We start from the raw sequence: 17,682 nt of genomic DNA on the forward strand, positions 1-17,682 counted from the left end.
GAAATAAATCCAGAAGTATGTAGTTAAAACATTAAATCTATAATTTGGAAGATGGGATGTGGGGGTAGGCAATGAAAAATGTGTTGGAGACAGGTAGAAGAGTGGGTGGGTGGACAGGTGCTAAGTGGGTAGATGGATGGATGGAGGGATTGTTGGATACAGAGATGCACACATATTTAAGGAAGGAGTCTTAAGTAGAGATAAATGAGGTTTATCAAACAGAGGTTATGGCTGATACCATGAAAATGAAAATGGATGTAGGATGAGGGCTTCGGAAAGAATGCATTGGGTACTAAAACAGTGCAATAGAAAGAATTAAAAAGTCATCAGTATTAGATTATCTTAAACTTAATATTGTACCACTTTTACTTAATATTCACTTACCAGTGCACCACTACTAAGGAGAATCATGAAAACAATGAAGGTCTCAAACCAGTTATGTTCAACTATTCGGAAACATGTTCTTCTCAGGTTCCACCATTGTTTTCCTCTCCCTTCTTCCACACTGATTTGACAACATTTAAATCTTTGTACACAGCCTGCAAGTATAATGTTCAAAGAGGAGTAGATGAAGTAACTTCTGTTGCCTCAGTAATATTCTTTAGCATGTCCCTGATTGATCTTTTTACTACAATTATCATCTCCATCTTGCTAGGGTAACTCTCTAAGCTGGAGTAGTAAAAGCACATTCATTAGCTGTGTGAGGTTGTGAAAACTGAAAATTATTCAGCCTCCTTAAACAGTTTCCTGGTTTTTCTGCCCCGGGTCATATTGTCCAAGAAAGAACTTTGAAAAGTACAAACAAATGTAAAGTAGCTTTGCCTTGTCCTATGTCATCTTATTGCACTCTGTTGAAGTGACACTAGTAGAGGAGTTCAAAACGAATATTAGTGATAAATAGAAAACTTCCCTTTTGAAGAGATTATAGAATAATAATGTAGATATCCCCCAACTGGGTTTGTTACTGTTTTATTTTTTGAGGTGTTTCTGGAAGAGCTCACATAATTTTCAAAATTAATTTAGTCCACTAAGATGTGATTGGTTGGCCCTGCTTAGATTTCTCATTGCTTTCCTTATACTGCTTTTACTCACTCAAACATAAGAATTAAATCCACAGATATTTGTGACTACCTTTGCAAACACCATGGAGGATACAAATACATTTTTTTAAGGCAAAAAGAAAAAAGTATGGGACCTGGACCTTGCCGCCAAGAACCTTACATTCTTGTTTTCGAGAAAAGATATAAACCCAGGAAACCTACCTCAAGGCAAAAACAAAAACAAAACAAACCCAGAAAACAAAAAGAAAAGAGAAAAAAGAAAAAGTCATGTATGCTAGAAGAAAAGGGAGGAAGGGAAGGAAGGAAGAGAGGAAAGAAAAAAGACAGTAAAGATACATATAATAGTTCAAAACAGAAATAGAAGAGTTATCATAAAGTAATAAACAAAAAGTTATCAGCTGAATTAAATGGGTATATTTATTCTATTATGAATGGTCCATCTTGGGTGATCAACAGTTAAAAAAAACCTGCACTCTATAAATGGAAGATTAACGTGAGGGTCACTGCCTTTACCTTCAGTGAAACAGGCCTCAGGTTCAAGGGTTTCCTCCGGTTCCACTATAGGCTGTTCTTCTGCAGGTGCACCAATGTCTACAGTGCTGCCTTCAGAGGAGCTACTGCTTTCATTGAGTTTCTGTGCATGAGGTGGACATAAAAAGTCAGTCACTTTAATTTCAGTAATGAATAGTCTAGAAAGAAAGGATTAGTACTATGAATTGATTTTTTGGATTCTCCTTGAAGTGAAGAGATTTTAAGTTTAGAGCAAAGGACAGGTTGAATAAGAAAAGGAAATAAGAAAATTGTCTGTTGTCTCCTTGCCATTATTCACAATGTTAGTATGAAACCAAATTGTTATGTTATGAAGTTACAGATGGCCATCAGGAACATGTACTAAGCAAACCACTTAGAGAAGGCCCAGAGAGAAGGTGAGGGGGGAGGAAAATTAATTGTTCTCATTTTGTAGATAAGGGAACTAAGGCCTAGATAGGTTAAGAATTTGTCTAACATCATATAACTAGTAAATGAGCAAAGCAAGATTTGAGAGAATTACTCCTGAGCCCAAACTCCATGCTCTGTCTTCTGTGCAATCACACTTATAATTTTCCATCAATTTAAAACTGAAAATAATTAATTGAAAAATGTGGCAAGATTAGCCTAACAGGTGAAGAGAATCTACAATTTGAAGTGAAAAACAAAAAACAAAAACACTTATACACACCACAAACTAATTACGCCGTTTTATATAATACAAATATTCAGTATCTTCATGGAAATTATTTCATCAGCTACAGCAAGCCAGCTCTTTGGTAGCTGTAGACATGAGTTCCATTTAATTTCTGTTTACAGTAATTTTGCCAATCTAATTATATACTTGCTATAAAGCAAATGTCACAATAATAAGTTAAGCACAAGCAGTAATAAAACCCTTTGTTATACAGTATTACTTCAACTCACAGGGAAATTTTGTTTGTTTTTGTTTGTTTTGAGTTTTTATTTACATTTTAGTGAGTTAGTATCTAGGGTATTAGTGGTTTCAGGAGTAGAATTCAGTGATTCATCACTTACATGGAACACCTGGTTACAGGGAAATTTTTTAAAGTAATATTGAAAAGTCTTTTTAAAATTTGGACAAATCCACCTTTTGCATATCACAGTTCTTCACACATGGTGCCAAATATCAGCCTCCATATCAAACTTCATACCCATTAGTAAATGCCATTATTAGTCATCTAGATTTCAAATTTCCAATCAGCAACTGTATTAAGGTAAAAAGATGTGAATCTAAAATGATATGAAATTAATTTTTATCAAATGCCTCCTCATTGCCTCCCTGAATATCCTCCTCTGATGTGTCTTGCCCGGATGATGATAAAATAAATTGCTAGCTTTTTTTTTTTTTTAATGCACAGAGTTACTCCAGGTCTAACTGGTTCAGATTTTCTATAGATAAGAGTGCTATTGCCAATATATCAAACTTTATTCTTAAGAATATTCTTTAAAATCAGCTATTCTTGTTTTACAACCCAATTTTGTAATATGTTACCAGTTACTAGGTATAGACAAGTGATCCTATACATGCTTACAAATTAATTTGCAAACACTTCTCAAGCAATATAAGTATATTCTACAGTCAGCCTGGAATACTGTAAGAAAGTAGAAGCAAGCCTAATGTTACTCAAACTCAAATGCTCTCAATTAAAGTCATGACTTTTTTTTTCTATCCTAACCTACTCCTTTAACCATGTTTGAGGCTGGTTGTTTGCAATATCATTCTTCGAGCAAACAGACTCAAACTCTCCTTTATTCTTAATGCTTTTCTAATATTGACTGTAATTGAAAGTCAGATTTGTTAAATTTTACCTTTGTAATAACCCTTCTCTCAGTCTCATCTTCCAAATTCCTGTGGGCTTTCTGTTCATTCTTGTCACTTCTTTGGAGAGTTATACTTAATAATTATTGCCCTCATTCTAGCCTCACCTAATTCTGGAACTTTGTGGGCCACAAAGCCTATTCTGCGCTAGATGCCCAATAAATACTTGGTGAATGAATACCTCTGTTTTATATATTCTTGCCAGATGAAGCTTTTTGTCTCCAACTTAGCACTCCAACCAAATTTCCCAAATCTGTCCTTCACAGAAGTTGTGCTTTAGCCAAGGTGAACTTCCTAATGTTCTCTGGCTGTTGCTCATAGTAGTTATTTTTGCCCATTATCGTGTCAGAATAATAATTGCTGCCTCATCTAAACCCCCTTCACCACTTTATCTGCACAATCTTTTGGGCACATATTGCTTTATCTAACCTACCTGTATTCTAATTGACTTACCACATTAACAATGGTTGGCATTTTGTCTGTGAGACACAATGACCGATGTGCTTGGTGTGCTACAGTTGATCGGTGTGCTAAAGTTGATCAGGTAATTAGCTACACTGTCACACCTGTGCATTGCTGCTTTCACCAGGTGAGCTGTTTGCTTATCAAGAATAAGTTATATTTGTTTTCAAATCATTGTGCCACTTTAAATTATTGTAATTATGTAATTTACGCTTACATAATTTGATAAAATGAATGAAAAGAAAGTCTTGTTGTGTCCATAAAAACTAAGTTGAAATCATTGTATACATTTAATAAAGAAAAATCCCCCACACATATACATACACACACAAAAAACTTGTTATAAAATCAGGCATGAATTGCTAAAAAAAAAAAAAGGAGGGGAATGGGGACATGCATTTCTGGAAGGATGCTAAATTCGGGTTTTATAAGGTTCTGAAAATCTCAATCCTTTTTGAAAACAACCTAAACTGGAAATCACAGTTGAAATTATAGGTATGGCTCAGGCCAAAGAGAGGGTGCAGAACTGCCAACAATGGAACACCTGTTAGAACAAGAGGCCTAGGGACACCTGGGTAGCTCAGCAGTCGAGCGTTTGCCTTCGGCCCAGCGTGTGATCCCAGAGTCCCGGGATCGAGTCCCACATCAGGCTCCCTTCATGGAGCCTGCTTCTCCCTCTGTCTGTGTCTCTGCCTCTCTGTGTCTCTCACGAATAAATAAATAAAATCTTAAAAAAAAAAAAAAAAAGAACAAGAGGCCTCAAGCAACATTTGATGTAGGTACCTATCATTTTTCAAAATGAGGCAGTTTATAATATCTGGGATCTAGGAGAAATTTGCACACCTCTCAGGAGTGGGACACGATTACAAATTAGATTTTAAAAGTTACTCTCCATATTTGGCTTAAACAACTTCCAAAATCAACATATTGCAAAGAAAGCCTGGTAAGCCATATCGCAGCAGGGTAGACCCTGATTCTCATACTAGTCAGGGAAACTTGCTCCAAATTTCAAGTCAGGACAACATCAGATACAGTGATAAGTGAATGTCAGCAAGATCAAACTACAGACAGGTGGGTGCAGGCCAGTTAGTCTACTCCAGATTAACTACCCTAACCACGCCACAGTGTGATAGGTGGCCCTTTGCGCATCTGCCTTAGTAGAGAGGGCGAGTGCCCCCTGCCCTGACGGGTGGAGCTCCAGAGCGAGCTTTCTGGACCAGATGCCCTGTGACAGACTGGTTAAATCCCCTCATTTTACAGAGTTGATGCTAGCTATGCTTTTGCTCAGAGGTCCCAAGTGACATTTAGTGACATTTATGTGCGACTTTGACTTCTGTCACAGTGTCCCTATAGATGAGGAGCAATTCACATCCTGTCTGTGCCAGGGCTTCTCCAATGAAACCCAGTTCTGGACTGGGTAGTCATCTAGCTTTTTATATCCAAATCTAATTTTTCATTTGTTTTTCAAAAATGCTTCAAATAAAAACAAAATGGAGCAGGGGAGAGAGAAGGGGAAGGCACCCTGGCTTCTTCACTTCAATTCTTTGCTCTGCTGTGGGGCACCCAGCCTGAGAAGACAGCACAAGCCCCAGACACTATGACCTATGACAGGCAGCCTTTCCTTCCTCCTGGGCAACTGTTCTTGGAACGGTAAAATCAGAATCATTATATAAATATAATGTTTAGAAAAACCTAACCAACACATTTTGAATTTTAAAATTTTGGCTTTCTTAATATTTAAGTATTATCTAAAATGAAAAAAAAATTAAATTTTGTTCATTTCTGTTTAAAATCAAAACAAAAAACTACCATAACCAGAAAGAAATGTCACTGCTTTTTCCAGGAGTTTACACGTGATGTAAACAAATGAGTATTAGTGTGGGAGAGAAAAGAAAAACAAACAAAATAAAACAGATGCAGAAATGACTGAGCTGAAGTGTGCCCAGGCCATTCATGGGCGGCAACAAGGATTTTTATAAATTATTCTCAAGATTTTTATTAGAAGCTTATAAGGATTAAAATTAAAATTGACCCTAGAGAACTTCACATTCAGGTTTGAAAAGTGGACCTAGATGGTACAACTGGCAAATCTGACCTGGCAAACATAAACAGTTAATAGGTCAATAAGCTAGGGTTCAAAACGTCTAACTTTAAAACTCTTTTTTAATTGAACTTGTTGCTTCTGCGCATATTTCATTACCACATACCACTGTACCAATTATTCATAGTTGTTTTATGTGTTTGTATGCATGCAGAAAATATGCATGAACTGTTATCATGTTGTAAGTTTATCCACAGATGAAGTAGGCAGGTTTAGGCTAGTTTACAGTCAAGCCACATCTGTCACTCTCAGCATTTCTCAACTGATTATTCCAAGAATTTTTAAAAGCCTATGGCCTCCAGTTGAACCTTTCTTCAATCCATCTGCCACCAAAAGCTGGTGTGATGTTTTAACACAAATCACCTTCCTACTAAAATCTACAAAGACTCTCCATCATTTCTCTGGCATTTAACTACTTTTTTAGGATTCATTATCTGTGAGTCACTGACAACCCTATCTTTCACCCTCTCCTGGCCCCAGCCATCACAGTGGAAAGAAAACCATTAATAATTATGGGAAGAAATCTGCCCTGGTTCAACCTCTCGCTTTCTGTATGGTTTTGTCCACATAATTATTTGGGCTAGTCTCTTATATGTAAAATGAAGGGATGATCTCCCATGTTCCCATGTTCTTGTTGTAATGTTCTACAACTCACAGTCTTTTAGGATTTGAAATGATATAAGAGAGATACTGATATTGAAAATGATAAGAAACCAATGTAGGGACAAACCTGAACCCAGGAAGAGATAAGGCAATAAGAGCTCAGGTGGGTATGATTGCTGGAAAAATCCCATGATTTTTAGAAAAATCCCATGATCTATATCTAGAAAAATCTATATCTAGAAAAATCCCATGATCATCTTTGGCCAATGATGGGACAAGCAAGAGTAATAGCTACTCCTACCTTGGAAACAGAGAAACCACTCACATATAACTGGGCTTTTAAGTTAATTTCTCTACTAGCTCTATGTGCAATATTCAATTAATCATTAAACATTTGTTTGAGGATGCTATATTCTGAAATTTGTGTTAAGTCTCTGTCTCATAGAAACCCTTTATCAGCATAATGCATTATTTATCTGGGTTTTTTCCTATTCCTTCACTGCCTTTTTTTTTCTTTAGTGGCCAAAGTGAAAAGTACAAAGTACTTTATGGTTAATTTAATTTATTAAAATTAAGGTTAACAATTCTTAACCTTCATTTCAATTATGTTTTTTCTTCTGTCAATTGTCCCTGACTTTTGCCCATTTCTCTACTGGAGTGTTGTGTTCTTTTTCTTTTTTTTTTTTTAATGTTTTATTTATTTATTCATAACACACAGAGAGGAGGCAGAGGGAGAAGCAGGCTCCCTGGAGAGCCTGATGTGGACTCAATCCCAGGACCCCAGGATCATGACCTGAGTCAAAGGCAGATGCTCAACCGCTGAACCACCCAGGTGCCCCTGTTTATGTTCTTACCAAACTGCAATTGCAATTTATAAACAGAAAGTCATTTGAGTTTCCTTAATATATAATATTTGCCAAATATTAGTTCTCTACTGCTGTGTATCAAATTGTACAAATTTAGCAGCTTAAAACAATACCAATTTATTATTTGGAGTTTCTATAGGTCAGTAGTCTGGCACTACATAGTCACATTCTGTACTAGGGTCTCACTGGGATGAAGTTAGGGTGTTGGCTGGGAATGCAGTTATCATCCAAAGCTCAGGATCCACCAACTTTACTGGCTATGAGTAAAGTTCATTTCTTTTCTAAGAATCACCTGCTATCTTAATATCATCTGCCACGTTGATAATTCATTAATTTCTCTACTTATAGTCTCTTCATTTTAATTTCCAATTTATCAAACTAAGTATTTTTATCATATTCTTTCATTAATTCTTCTTTTTTAAGATTTTATTTATTTATTTGAGAGAAAGACAGCATGAGGTGGAGAGCTGAGGATGGAACCCCATGTGGGGCTCAGACCAGGTTTGGGCATGGGGCTCCCTTGCAGGACCCTGAGGTCATGACAGGAGCAGAAGTCAGAAGCTTAACTGACTGAGCCACCCAGGTGCCCCTTATTCTTTCTTGATCATTCTTGTCAATATTAAGACTCTCAATGACTGCTTGGTCCTATTCCACAGATTCTGACAGAAAATGTTATTTTCCAAATAGCTATTTATATATTTTATCTGGTCCTTAATCCAATATTTGTTTAGGAGGGGATTTCTTGATTTTCAAATGGCTAGAATTTTTTCTGTCATTTTACTATTAACTTCTAGTTTAACTGTATTGTGATTAGATAATAACCCAATAACTCTTTTACTACAAATTTATTGAGTTTTACTTAGCTGTCTAGTATATTTTTAATTTATGTAAATATATACATAAATAAGAATTCTCTACATGTATACATTTTAAGATATATAATCCATGACATTTACTTTTATTACTTATATTATCAAGTGATCAATGTCCCTATTTAATTTTTCTTTGTTTTATCACATTCTAAAAGAATGTAAATGTAAAACTCTCACAACCATTTTTATATATTTTTATCAATATAGTCTTATATTTTTCATTGTTAAAAATCAAAGATGATGTGTCTCTGAGTTCTTTCTTTCATTGAAGTAATAATACAATTACTCAAAGAGGGAAGGAAAAAGTTTTAGATGTGTGGCAAGAATACATCTCTAATAAAATACTTAAAAAATTGGATAACAGCCAAACCAGAACATTCTCAAACAAGTACTTTTACTTATTTAAAAACCAATAAGGCCAATTAATTTTTCCTTTTTTGTTTTTAAATTCAAATTTAATCTTAATTTGAAATTCACCATCCAAATAATAAAGCATCCAGTTCTCAATTTTTGAGAGCAATAGACTATTTTAAAAATCCAATTTTCATGTTTATTAAGCCATTAATCAAATTTTAATTTACCAATGAGCTAGTTCATTTGCAAATATGTGTATGTTCACACATGACTCTCTAAATTTTACCCTGACCTATAGTGTATTTTTGGCAGGCTGACTTAATAAGTGAGCTGAAAGAGTGCAGGGACCACAGCATATCTAAAGCATCCACTTTGCCTGTACACCAGGGCATTCAATAACCACTTAATAACTACACACTGATGGTAAGAGCATTTTTCCTTCTCAGTGGATTTATGCAACATTTCTTGCTTTTTAAAAATGTTCTCTACTATAGCAAATGATTTTGACCTTGAGGGCGAAGCAAAACAAAGCACAGCAAATAAAATACTCCATGATATTTTTAAAGAGTAAATGATTAAATGGTTTTTCTTGTTCTCTGACTTGATTAGGATGTTTACACTTTTATTTTAGACTTGGTTTGTTACAGGAAGCTTACTTATAGGGTTTAATAGGAGTTCAATTTATAATAAGTGATAAGTGTATTAAAATATAAACTTGGCATTTAGGGTCAAGAGGATACAGAATACATGTGTTTGTATATATGTATATATATATATATTTATTTTTGAAGAAGTACTTATTTTTAAAGATTTATTTATTTATTTTAGAAAGAAAGAGAGGCAGTATGAGTGGGGGGAGGGGCAGAGGGTAAGAAAAAATCTGAAGCAGATTCTGAGCTGAGCGCAGAGCCTGACACAGAACTTGATCTCAGAGCTCTGAAATCATGACTTGAGCGAAATCAGGAGTTAGATGCTTAAATGACTGAGCCATCCAGGCACCCCAAAAACACTTATTTTTAAAGCTAGGCATGTATTACTTTAAAAGTGGGCATTTTATATTGTTTTATATATATATACACAAATACATATGTACATATATATCATCTTAAATCATACATAAATGAGATGCTCTACTTAAAAAATATTAGTATTAATATTTCATTGTGTACACTATGCATTAGTAAATATTTTTTGTGTACACTAGTATATTAAAAATTTAAATGACCCCTATTAAAGACTCTCAACAAAGCAACAATATAATATCAAAGAAAAATACACTGTATAGAAATTTAACATTTCTATAAAGCAGCTGGAAAAGTCAAATATTAACTCATTAATTCCCACATCATCCCTAATATCCAGATGACTTCTAGCTGTGGGTTGAAAGGGAAGTTTCAGTGCATTATTCCCTTTTACTAAATATTAACTTGTCTTATCAATTGTGAAATCCAGTATTAGACACTTCACCAAGGTAGAAGGGAAGGTGGAGGAAAGGAATATAGCTCTAATATATTCTGAATTCTGCCTTAAAATACGTCAAATATGAATTTTGTATTGAGTATTAGATATAAAAGAACAGAAATAGAATATCTAATAATATATTGGACCAATAGAAAATTATTATAATGCAAATAAATTAAAAATAGCAAAAAAATTCTGCAAAATTGCATTTATAATTCCCAAGCTAGAAATCAAGGTTGTAAATCAATTGAGAATTTTCCTTGTTAAAGTCATTTTGCTTGCTCTAGAGTTCTTTTGACATTAATTTTTCATGATAAATTAAAACATATTTAACAAATATTTAACAAGTGTCTACTGGCTGGAGGAACCATGTAACAACTATAATGAAAAGGATAAGAGTTTTAAGTCACACAAGCTTGAGTTTCAATCATAATTAGTGGTTTTATGGACTTTTTGGAATTATCTCCACCTCCTTAAGCTTTAGTTTCTAATTTGTAAAATGATCCTTATGTAACATGATTGTTGTAAGGATCAAACAAGATAACACATGGAAAGTGCCTGGCATGTGCTTACCCAATAAATGGTTATAAATTTCATAACACTATTATATAGTGTGTAATTTGTATAACTGCAAATATTTGACCTTTTCAAATACCAAAAATATCAGTCCATATACAACAACAAGATCAGGACCTGAAAAATGAAACAGTGAATATCATAGACCTCGTACCTGCCCTCATGTGTTCACAATCAGAAGGAAGATACAGATAAGCAAATGACTGCCACACACTGTGATTGGGTTAGTTTAGGGTATCTTGAGAGCACCTCTAAGTCTAAGAAGGGCAGGGTAGAAGAAAGTAACATTTGACACCAGAAGGATGAGTTGGGTGGCGGTGGGGCAGGTGAAGAGGATAACGTAAGAGTATGCAAGATGGAAAGAACAGGTATAAGGATAAGAACCTGACAAAGCATGGGCAGTTTTAGGAAACAAAACATCAGTGTACTTGGATGCAGAGAGGTGGAGAGTACTACTATGTGAGGCTGGAAAGATCCATAATGGTCATTTTTTGCAGGGACTCTTAGGCATGTAGTATAAACTGTAAGCAAGGGGCAACTCCTGAAAGGTTAGAAAGAAAGGGGAGTTATGACCAGATTTGCCTTTTAGAAAAACTACCTATTATAAGCAGACTAGACTAGTGAGAGGGAACATTAGTTGCAGCAGTTAAGTCTGAGAGATGATGGAGGTCTGATGTTGTGTGTGCTGGTGGGGATGCAGAGTAGACAAAGATGCATAGAGTTGGTGGCACCTGGTAATCATTTAGATATAAGGAAGAGGAAGTTTGGGTATCCACTGGTTAGATGGTAGCACTCTTCACATAGAATAGTTGCCATCTCATTAAAGAGCATGGTCCTGACACACTATAGCTCAGGACAAGGAAATAGGAAAGAGCTGGAAGGAACACATCCAACCAATGTTCGGATGGGCCTCTACATCTGTTCCTGAACATCTGTCAGGCAATTATATGAAAATTCTGAGTGTTTTCTTTTCTCCTCTCTCTCTCCTTCCTGCTCCCTCCCCAGAGAAGAAGCTGCATCCAAAAGCAAACTGCTTACATAGTTTTACTTAGGCATAGTCTTGCTTGATTTATTCATCTGTATACTTTCAGAAGGAATAACCGATAAAAATGTAGGTATTCATGAAACATGTAATTAACTAACATAATGCTAATTAACACCGATCCAACACCTCATTTGTGCCAGGTACTATGCAAGTTACTAGAAGTACAAAGGTACAAATGACCACAGTGCTTGTTCTCGAGTTGCTCACAAGTTTGGGAAGTAGGATAGACAGATACACAACAGATAAATAGAGTTAGTTATGCAGCTAGTCATTCTACTTGGGGGAAATTCAGAGGGCTTTCCAGAATTACGAGTTGTTTGATATAGTGAGCAACAAAGCAGCAATATATCTTTATTGAGTGAATACATGGACAGAGTCTTGCATGTTGATTCAAAGGTCATTTTGTTTTGTTAAATTTTGCAGAGTGGCGAGGAGAAGAAGATAACTTCTAACAAGAAATGAGGGAGTCCAAAGACATAAACTTCATGGAACTATGTGACTAGAACTGACCTGAGTCATGGGGAATTAGACTGATGAAAAGAGTCTGATCAAGACTGTCTAATTGCTCATGATATGTTCAAGACTGCCTTTTTTCCTCCCATGGAAATGTGTTTCAGATGGTAATTGTAGTGATACAGATGAAATAATAGGACAGGAAGTGGGAGGCCAAGGTTGGGGATAGATTTAGGGGAAAAAATCGACAGGACTTGGCAGTAAATTTGATGAGGGCCTTCCGATTAGAGAAGTTGAGAATGAATCCGGCCTTCTTATAAGCTATTTGAGAGCTTATGTGATTGGGAGGAAAGTCCCATGGATTTCTGGAAGCCAGGGAATGCAGAGCTTAAAGAATTAGGAAATATTGCAGACAAGTGATATAGGGTCACTGAACTTGGCAAATACGAGAACATCAATAATTTTTGACAGAGAGAAATGTAGAGGAAGAAACCAGAAAGGAGATGTTTGAAGGTGACCGAGCAGTGGAAAATGGGAAGGCAGTGAATATAATCTAATCTATCTTTTAAGGAAGATTGGCAATGAATTCAAGGAGAGAAACTTAAGGAAGAGATGAGATCAAAGGAACATTTAAAATTTACATGATTTTGTTTTATTTTAGGACAGGAATCTTCTCCATTTATATAAGTTTGTGGTAAGGGCTTCTGAAGGAGAAAGTGTAATACGGGATGGAGACAATAGCTGCTGCATCAGAGACCACAAGGATTTGTGAAGAGACTGAACAGAAAGAACAGCTGGGGGCACACACATTTATCTCCCAGAGATCTTTGATGTCCTCAGATATGTTGTGTGATGCTTTTCTAGGGGGAAAATTATGTTATCACGATGTTCTTGAATTGGGATATTTGCAAAAATCTTGGTATATATCTATTTTGATTCAAGATTGACCAGAGACTTCCAACACTTATTTCTTTATTTAACATGTATTTACTGGACACCTACTCTATGCTAGGCATGATGGTGAATGTGGGCTATACTGTGGCAAATGAAATGGACTAATCCCCACATTTAAAAACTGAGCATTGCCCACGTAAGGCATTCACTGGAGGCCTTTCCGTGGTAGTATAAATTCAGTCTGATAAGCAGTATATGCTTTGGTTGGGAATTGTCATATGTTCTTTAACTCAAATATAGTAAAGGTAAAAGTACTAAATGAAAGAATATCCACAAAGCATCAAATAAATATTACTTTAACATAGATGTTCATCTGAGAGGGCCAGTGAGGGTCTGGAAGTAAATGTTCATTACCCATTTATTTATTCATTTAATAAACATTTTGTACTCACTGTGGCCTTAAAGTGAGTAAGACCTGGTTAGTGTTTCACCTATTCTCAAAGACTTCATAAGCTAATGAGGCAACTACAGAAGTGCTTCCAAATGGTTTGAAAGATTCTTTCAGGTGGCATTAAATTTAGAAGCGTATCTTCCTAAAACACAGCTTGGGGTAACCATAGTCTAAGAGAACTAATGCTCTATAATTGGAATTAGACCTCTGTAGATCAGTGTGCGAGGCGGAAGCAGATGGCTGTAACATGCAGGCCAGTGCAGAAGGAAAAGGACCCTCCAGGACTGAGACAGAGGACTCAGACACCGGTGGTTATGCCATTACCCTAAGCCCACTGAAGAAGTATTGGGAGTCATGACAACTCTACAATGGACACCTATTCTTAGTTTTTCAATAAGCAATATCATTACTTTTAAAGTACTGGCAGAGAAAATATTTTATCAGACAATGTTAAGGAGATTTAGTTAAATAGATTTAATAGTTATTTAGATTTAATAGTTTATTTAGATTTATAAATATATTTATATTTATTTAGATTTAATAGTTAAAAACATAGACTGTGTCACCAAATGCCTGGATTCGAGTCCAGGATCAGTGCCTACCATTTGTATGACAGTGGCAAGCTATTTAAACTCTGCATTCAATGTCCTTATCTGTAATATTGGAATAATATCTATCTCTTGGTATGAAGATTGAGTGAGATGATACGTGTAAAACCCTACAAACAGTGTTTTCCCATGGTAAGCTCTCAACAAATGATATCTGTTATTAGCATGACCTGAATTACAAAGATCCAAATGGCATTTTCACTCATTCTAGGGCTGACTAAACAATGAGTTTTTCCCTAACTAGTATAGTAATGTCTTGTTTTTATTCCAAAAAGGTATTAAGTTTAACAACTCAATTCATTTAAAAAGTATTGATGCAGACAGAATTATAGTAGTAATTGTGCTGTTATCACCTTATGTTTTTGAGCACTTTTAACTTCTAAATAGCTTTTAGATCCTCATAATATTCCCATAAGCACCAGAGGACAGTTGTCTTCCTTTTACAAATTAGGAAACAGGATAATGTAAAGTTAATGATTTGCTTGCAGTATAGCTAAGGCCACTAGACGTTTAGTCTAGTTATCCAAACAAGTCAACCAAAACTCAAAAAGTTATTGAGCACAGATTTGTGCCCAGCATTGCAGTGGGTGCCTCAGAAGACCAAAATTATATAAAATACAATCCATAACCAAAGAAACGTATTTTTTTAATCGGGGAGAGATATGATTTTATATTGCTTTTTGCGTAGTCTCAGCAATTTTGCCTTGTTTTTAAAGTTCTTCATAATCTTCAAAGTCTAAGTCACTGTTCTTTATTATTAATTTCCAGTGGAAACCCGTATTTCTAGTTGATCCATTATTCTTGACTGCTGAGTGAGTCAAGAAACTTTGCGGTTTTAAAAGCAATTCCTTAGGTTATTTGAATGTATTTTGTGGGTTGAGGTCTGCTGGGACTTATAGAAGTGATGAATGTGACCCATGCTATGCCTTTTCTGCATCTAGGGACAAGCATGGGACAAGTATAGAAAGATTGCCCGCAAATTTGTCCTGGAATGCAGGACAGTGATGCATAAGTATGCACCTTATTGGAGAGGCAAAACAAATACAGGTATGCATTTTATATGTCTCTTCATTTGCAGTCTGGTCTTCATGTCCTGGAAACTGAGGGAGTCTGCTCCTTGTACAACTCCTGTAGATTCATCTCCCAGAAACACCAAACTATTATGGTGTCTAAACACATCCTGTTGTGTAACTTCTCTAGATTTTTCTATATTTATTATCTCTGACTGGAATGATCTTTAGGAAAAAAAGTTTCCCACTTTTTTTTTTAAGGAGTCTACCATTATCAAGAATTTAATGAGGCAATTTAAAAATTAAACAGAAAATACAAAATCTATCACTTTCCCGGATAAACATGTAAAGCAATTTATTGCAGAAAGCAAACAACACAAAAGGACTAACAATGGAATATGTTACTAGTAATTCTTACAAGACACTGGAATAGAGTTTTGGAAGTGCTATTAGTAATAATAATAATAATGACAATTTATTGAATATCATTTGTCAGGAACTATGCTAACTCCTTCACGTTTATTGTCTCATTTAATACTCCACAGAAAGTATGAAATAGATAATATTATACCTATTTTTGAGATGAGAATTGAGGACTGGATAGTCAGGTAAGGCCATGTGGTATGTAGCTAAAATGGAATCGTATAACACATTGTCTGGCTCCAGAGAATAATCTATTCTGAACAACATTATAATTGTGAGCTTACATGTCTAAAAACAAATGCTTAGAAAATGGATAATAAACAATGGCCATTTATAACTTTAACCCAAGGCATTAATATAATTTCAATAATGATCCATTATAGATAAGGCTCATTATTGAAGTCTAGGAACAGAAACATTAACATATTCAAATGGAACAGGTCTAATAGAGCCCATGGCAGGTAACATGTGAATCAATAAAGTATGTCTCAACATATAAATTCATAGTTAAAGGTTAAGAGTCATCTTTCTAAAATCCAAATATATGTAGAGTTGTTTCTTGAACAATACAGAGGTTAAGGGTGCTCACTCCCTGTGCAGTCAAAAATCAGCATATAACTTTTGACTCCCCCAAACTCAAATATATACATATATATGATAATTATCACACGTGATAATTACCATACATATATGTAAAACTATGGCTCATTTGTATCCTCCATTATCTAGTACAATCTCTGGTACATGGTAACTGCTGAATAAATGAAGGTAGGCAAAAGAATAAAGGCTAGAACAGAAAGAACCAAAATGGTGAGATTACTTTAAATATACTATAGGCTGCATTCCTAACTTAGAATAAAGAATCTTCCTTTTTGAGGCATCTGCCATCAGTTTAATTCCACTAAAAAGAGCATCTTCTAAATTGTGCCTTGTTTTGAAGAGATTAGAATATAAGACTAAGGAAGCAATGAGGAGAAACAATTTTATACGGGTTTATTTCTGACCAAGAGGGACGAAATAAATGGCGAACTAAAGTGCCAGAAAATTTGTGACAATATGACAATTCATAAAAGAATATTTATAGAAAGCCAATTTAAAATGAATGAAAGAAACTGAAATGTAATGAGGATGAATAGAAGTTTCAGTATTTAATATAAAAATTCACCTGATTGAGATACAATTGCATTTCAATAGCAATTCTTGTGAAAAAAGATGAGATAATTACTATCCTAGAAGCCCAACACAAATTGACAAGGGAAATGTCTAATAAAGAAAAAAACAACAAAATCTAACACAATATTAGATTGAATCAAGAGAAAAATCCAAGAGTCTGAATCATAAATAAAACTATTTTCAAGTGTGCTCTCATCAGAGCAAGTGTGATAATGAGAATCCTTCAAAATGGTTCTATTAAACAGAGTTAAATGAGATGGAAAAATTTAATCTGGGTGGCTACTTTGTACCAAACATATTCAAGCATGTCACAATAGAAAAGGAGAGACATTATGCATATAAGTTGGAACAAAATGTTATGATACTTGGTGAGAAATATGAGCCTAGAAGATGAGTTGTTTATTACCTATACTCTGTCTTCTATTTTGGGGAACCCGAAAAGAAGCCATCCATTCTGTCTAGGGTCCAGAAGTCTCATGATCACTACTTTTAAAGAGCTGAAACAGTGTTTCTCACATTTAAGAATTCGGCACCTTAGGTGTCCCCCCCCCCCCCCCCCATGGACCTAGTCCTTGTATTCTGATTAGAAAAGCAGCGCATCTGAGTTCAGCATAGGCAGCCCAAGTGTCATTCAGTATTCTCTACATTATGCAATGTGCTTTGGTATCATCAATTCTGTTTAATTACAACTTAAAAAATTACTGGTACAATAAATTGGGTTATCAACTCCTACTGGGTCATGACTCATAATCTGAGAAAAACTGCATTAGATTGTCTCTAAAGTTTCTACTACCCTAACATTTAAATTTTCGATTAATACAATGATAATCCAAGATATAAAATAAAGAGTATGAAGAAATAGAACTGCCTCTAGTGGTTCAGTGGATAATCACTCTTT

The 17,682-nt window shown here is 35.1% G+C and overlaps 1 protein-coding gene across 6 annotated transcripts in view; it reads right to left on the reverse strand.

Moving 5' to 3' along the window:
* SCN1A (sodium voltage-gated channel alpha subunit 1) overlaps window positions 1-17,682 on the reverse strand; it is a 140,114-nt gene that overhangs the window by 25,552 nt on the left and 96,880 nt on the right. For all 6 annotated transcript variants that reach the window (XM_038584708.1, XM_038584710.1, XM_038584709.1 and 3 more), the window contains 2 exons: window positions 1,575-1,695; window positions 385-539 (listed from right to left, as the gene is read on the reverse strand). In XM_038584708.1, coding sequence (XP_038440636.1) covers window positions 385-539; window positions 1,575-1,695 — 276 coding nt within the window. The remainder of the gene's footprint in view (window positions 1-384; window positions 540-1,574; window positions 1,696-17,682) is intronic.

The sequence above is a fragment of the Canis lupus genome, chromosome 36, assembly GCF_011100685.1.
Source record: "Canis lupus familiaris isolate Mischka breed German Shepherd chromosome 36, alternate assembly UU_Cfam_GSD_1.0, whole genome shotgun sequence".
Classification (NCBI taxonomy): domain Eukaryota; kingdom Metazoa; phylum Chordata; class Mammalia; order Carnivora; family Canidae; genus Canis; species Canis lupus.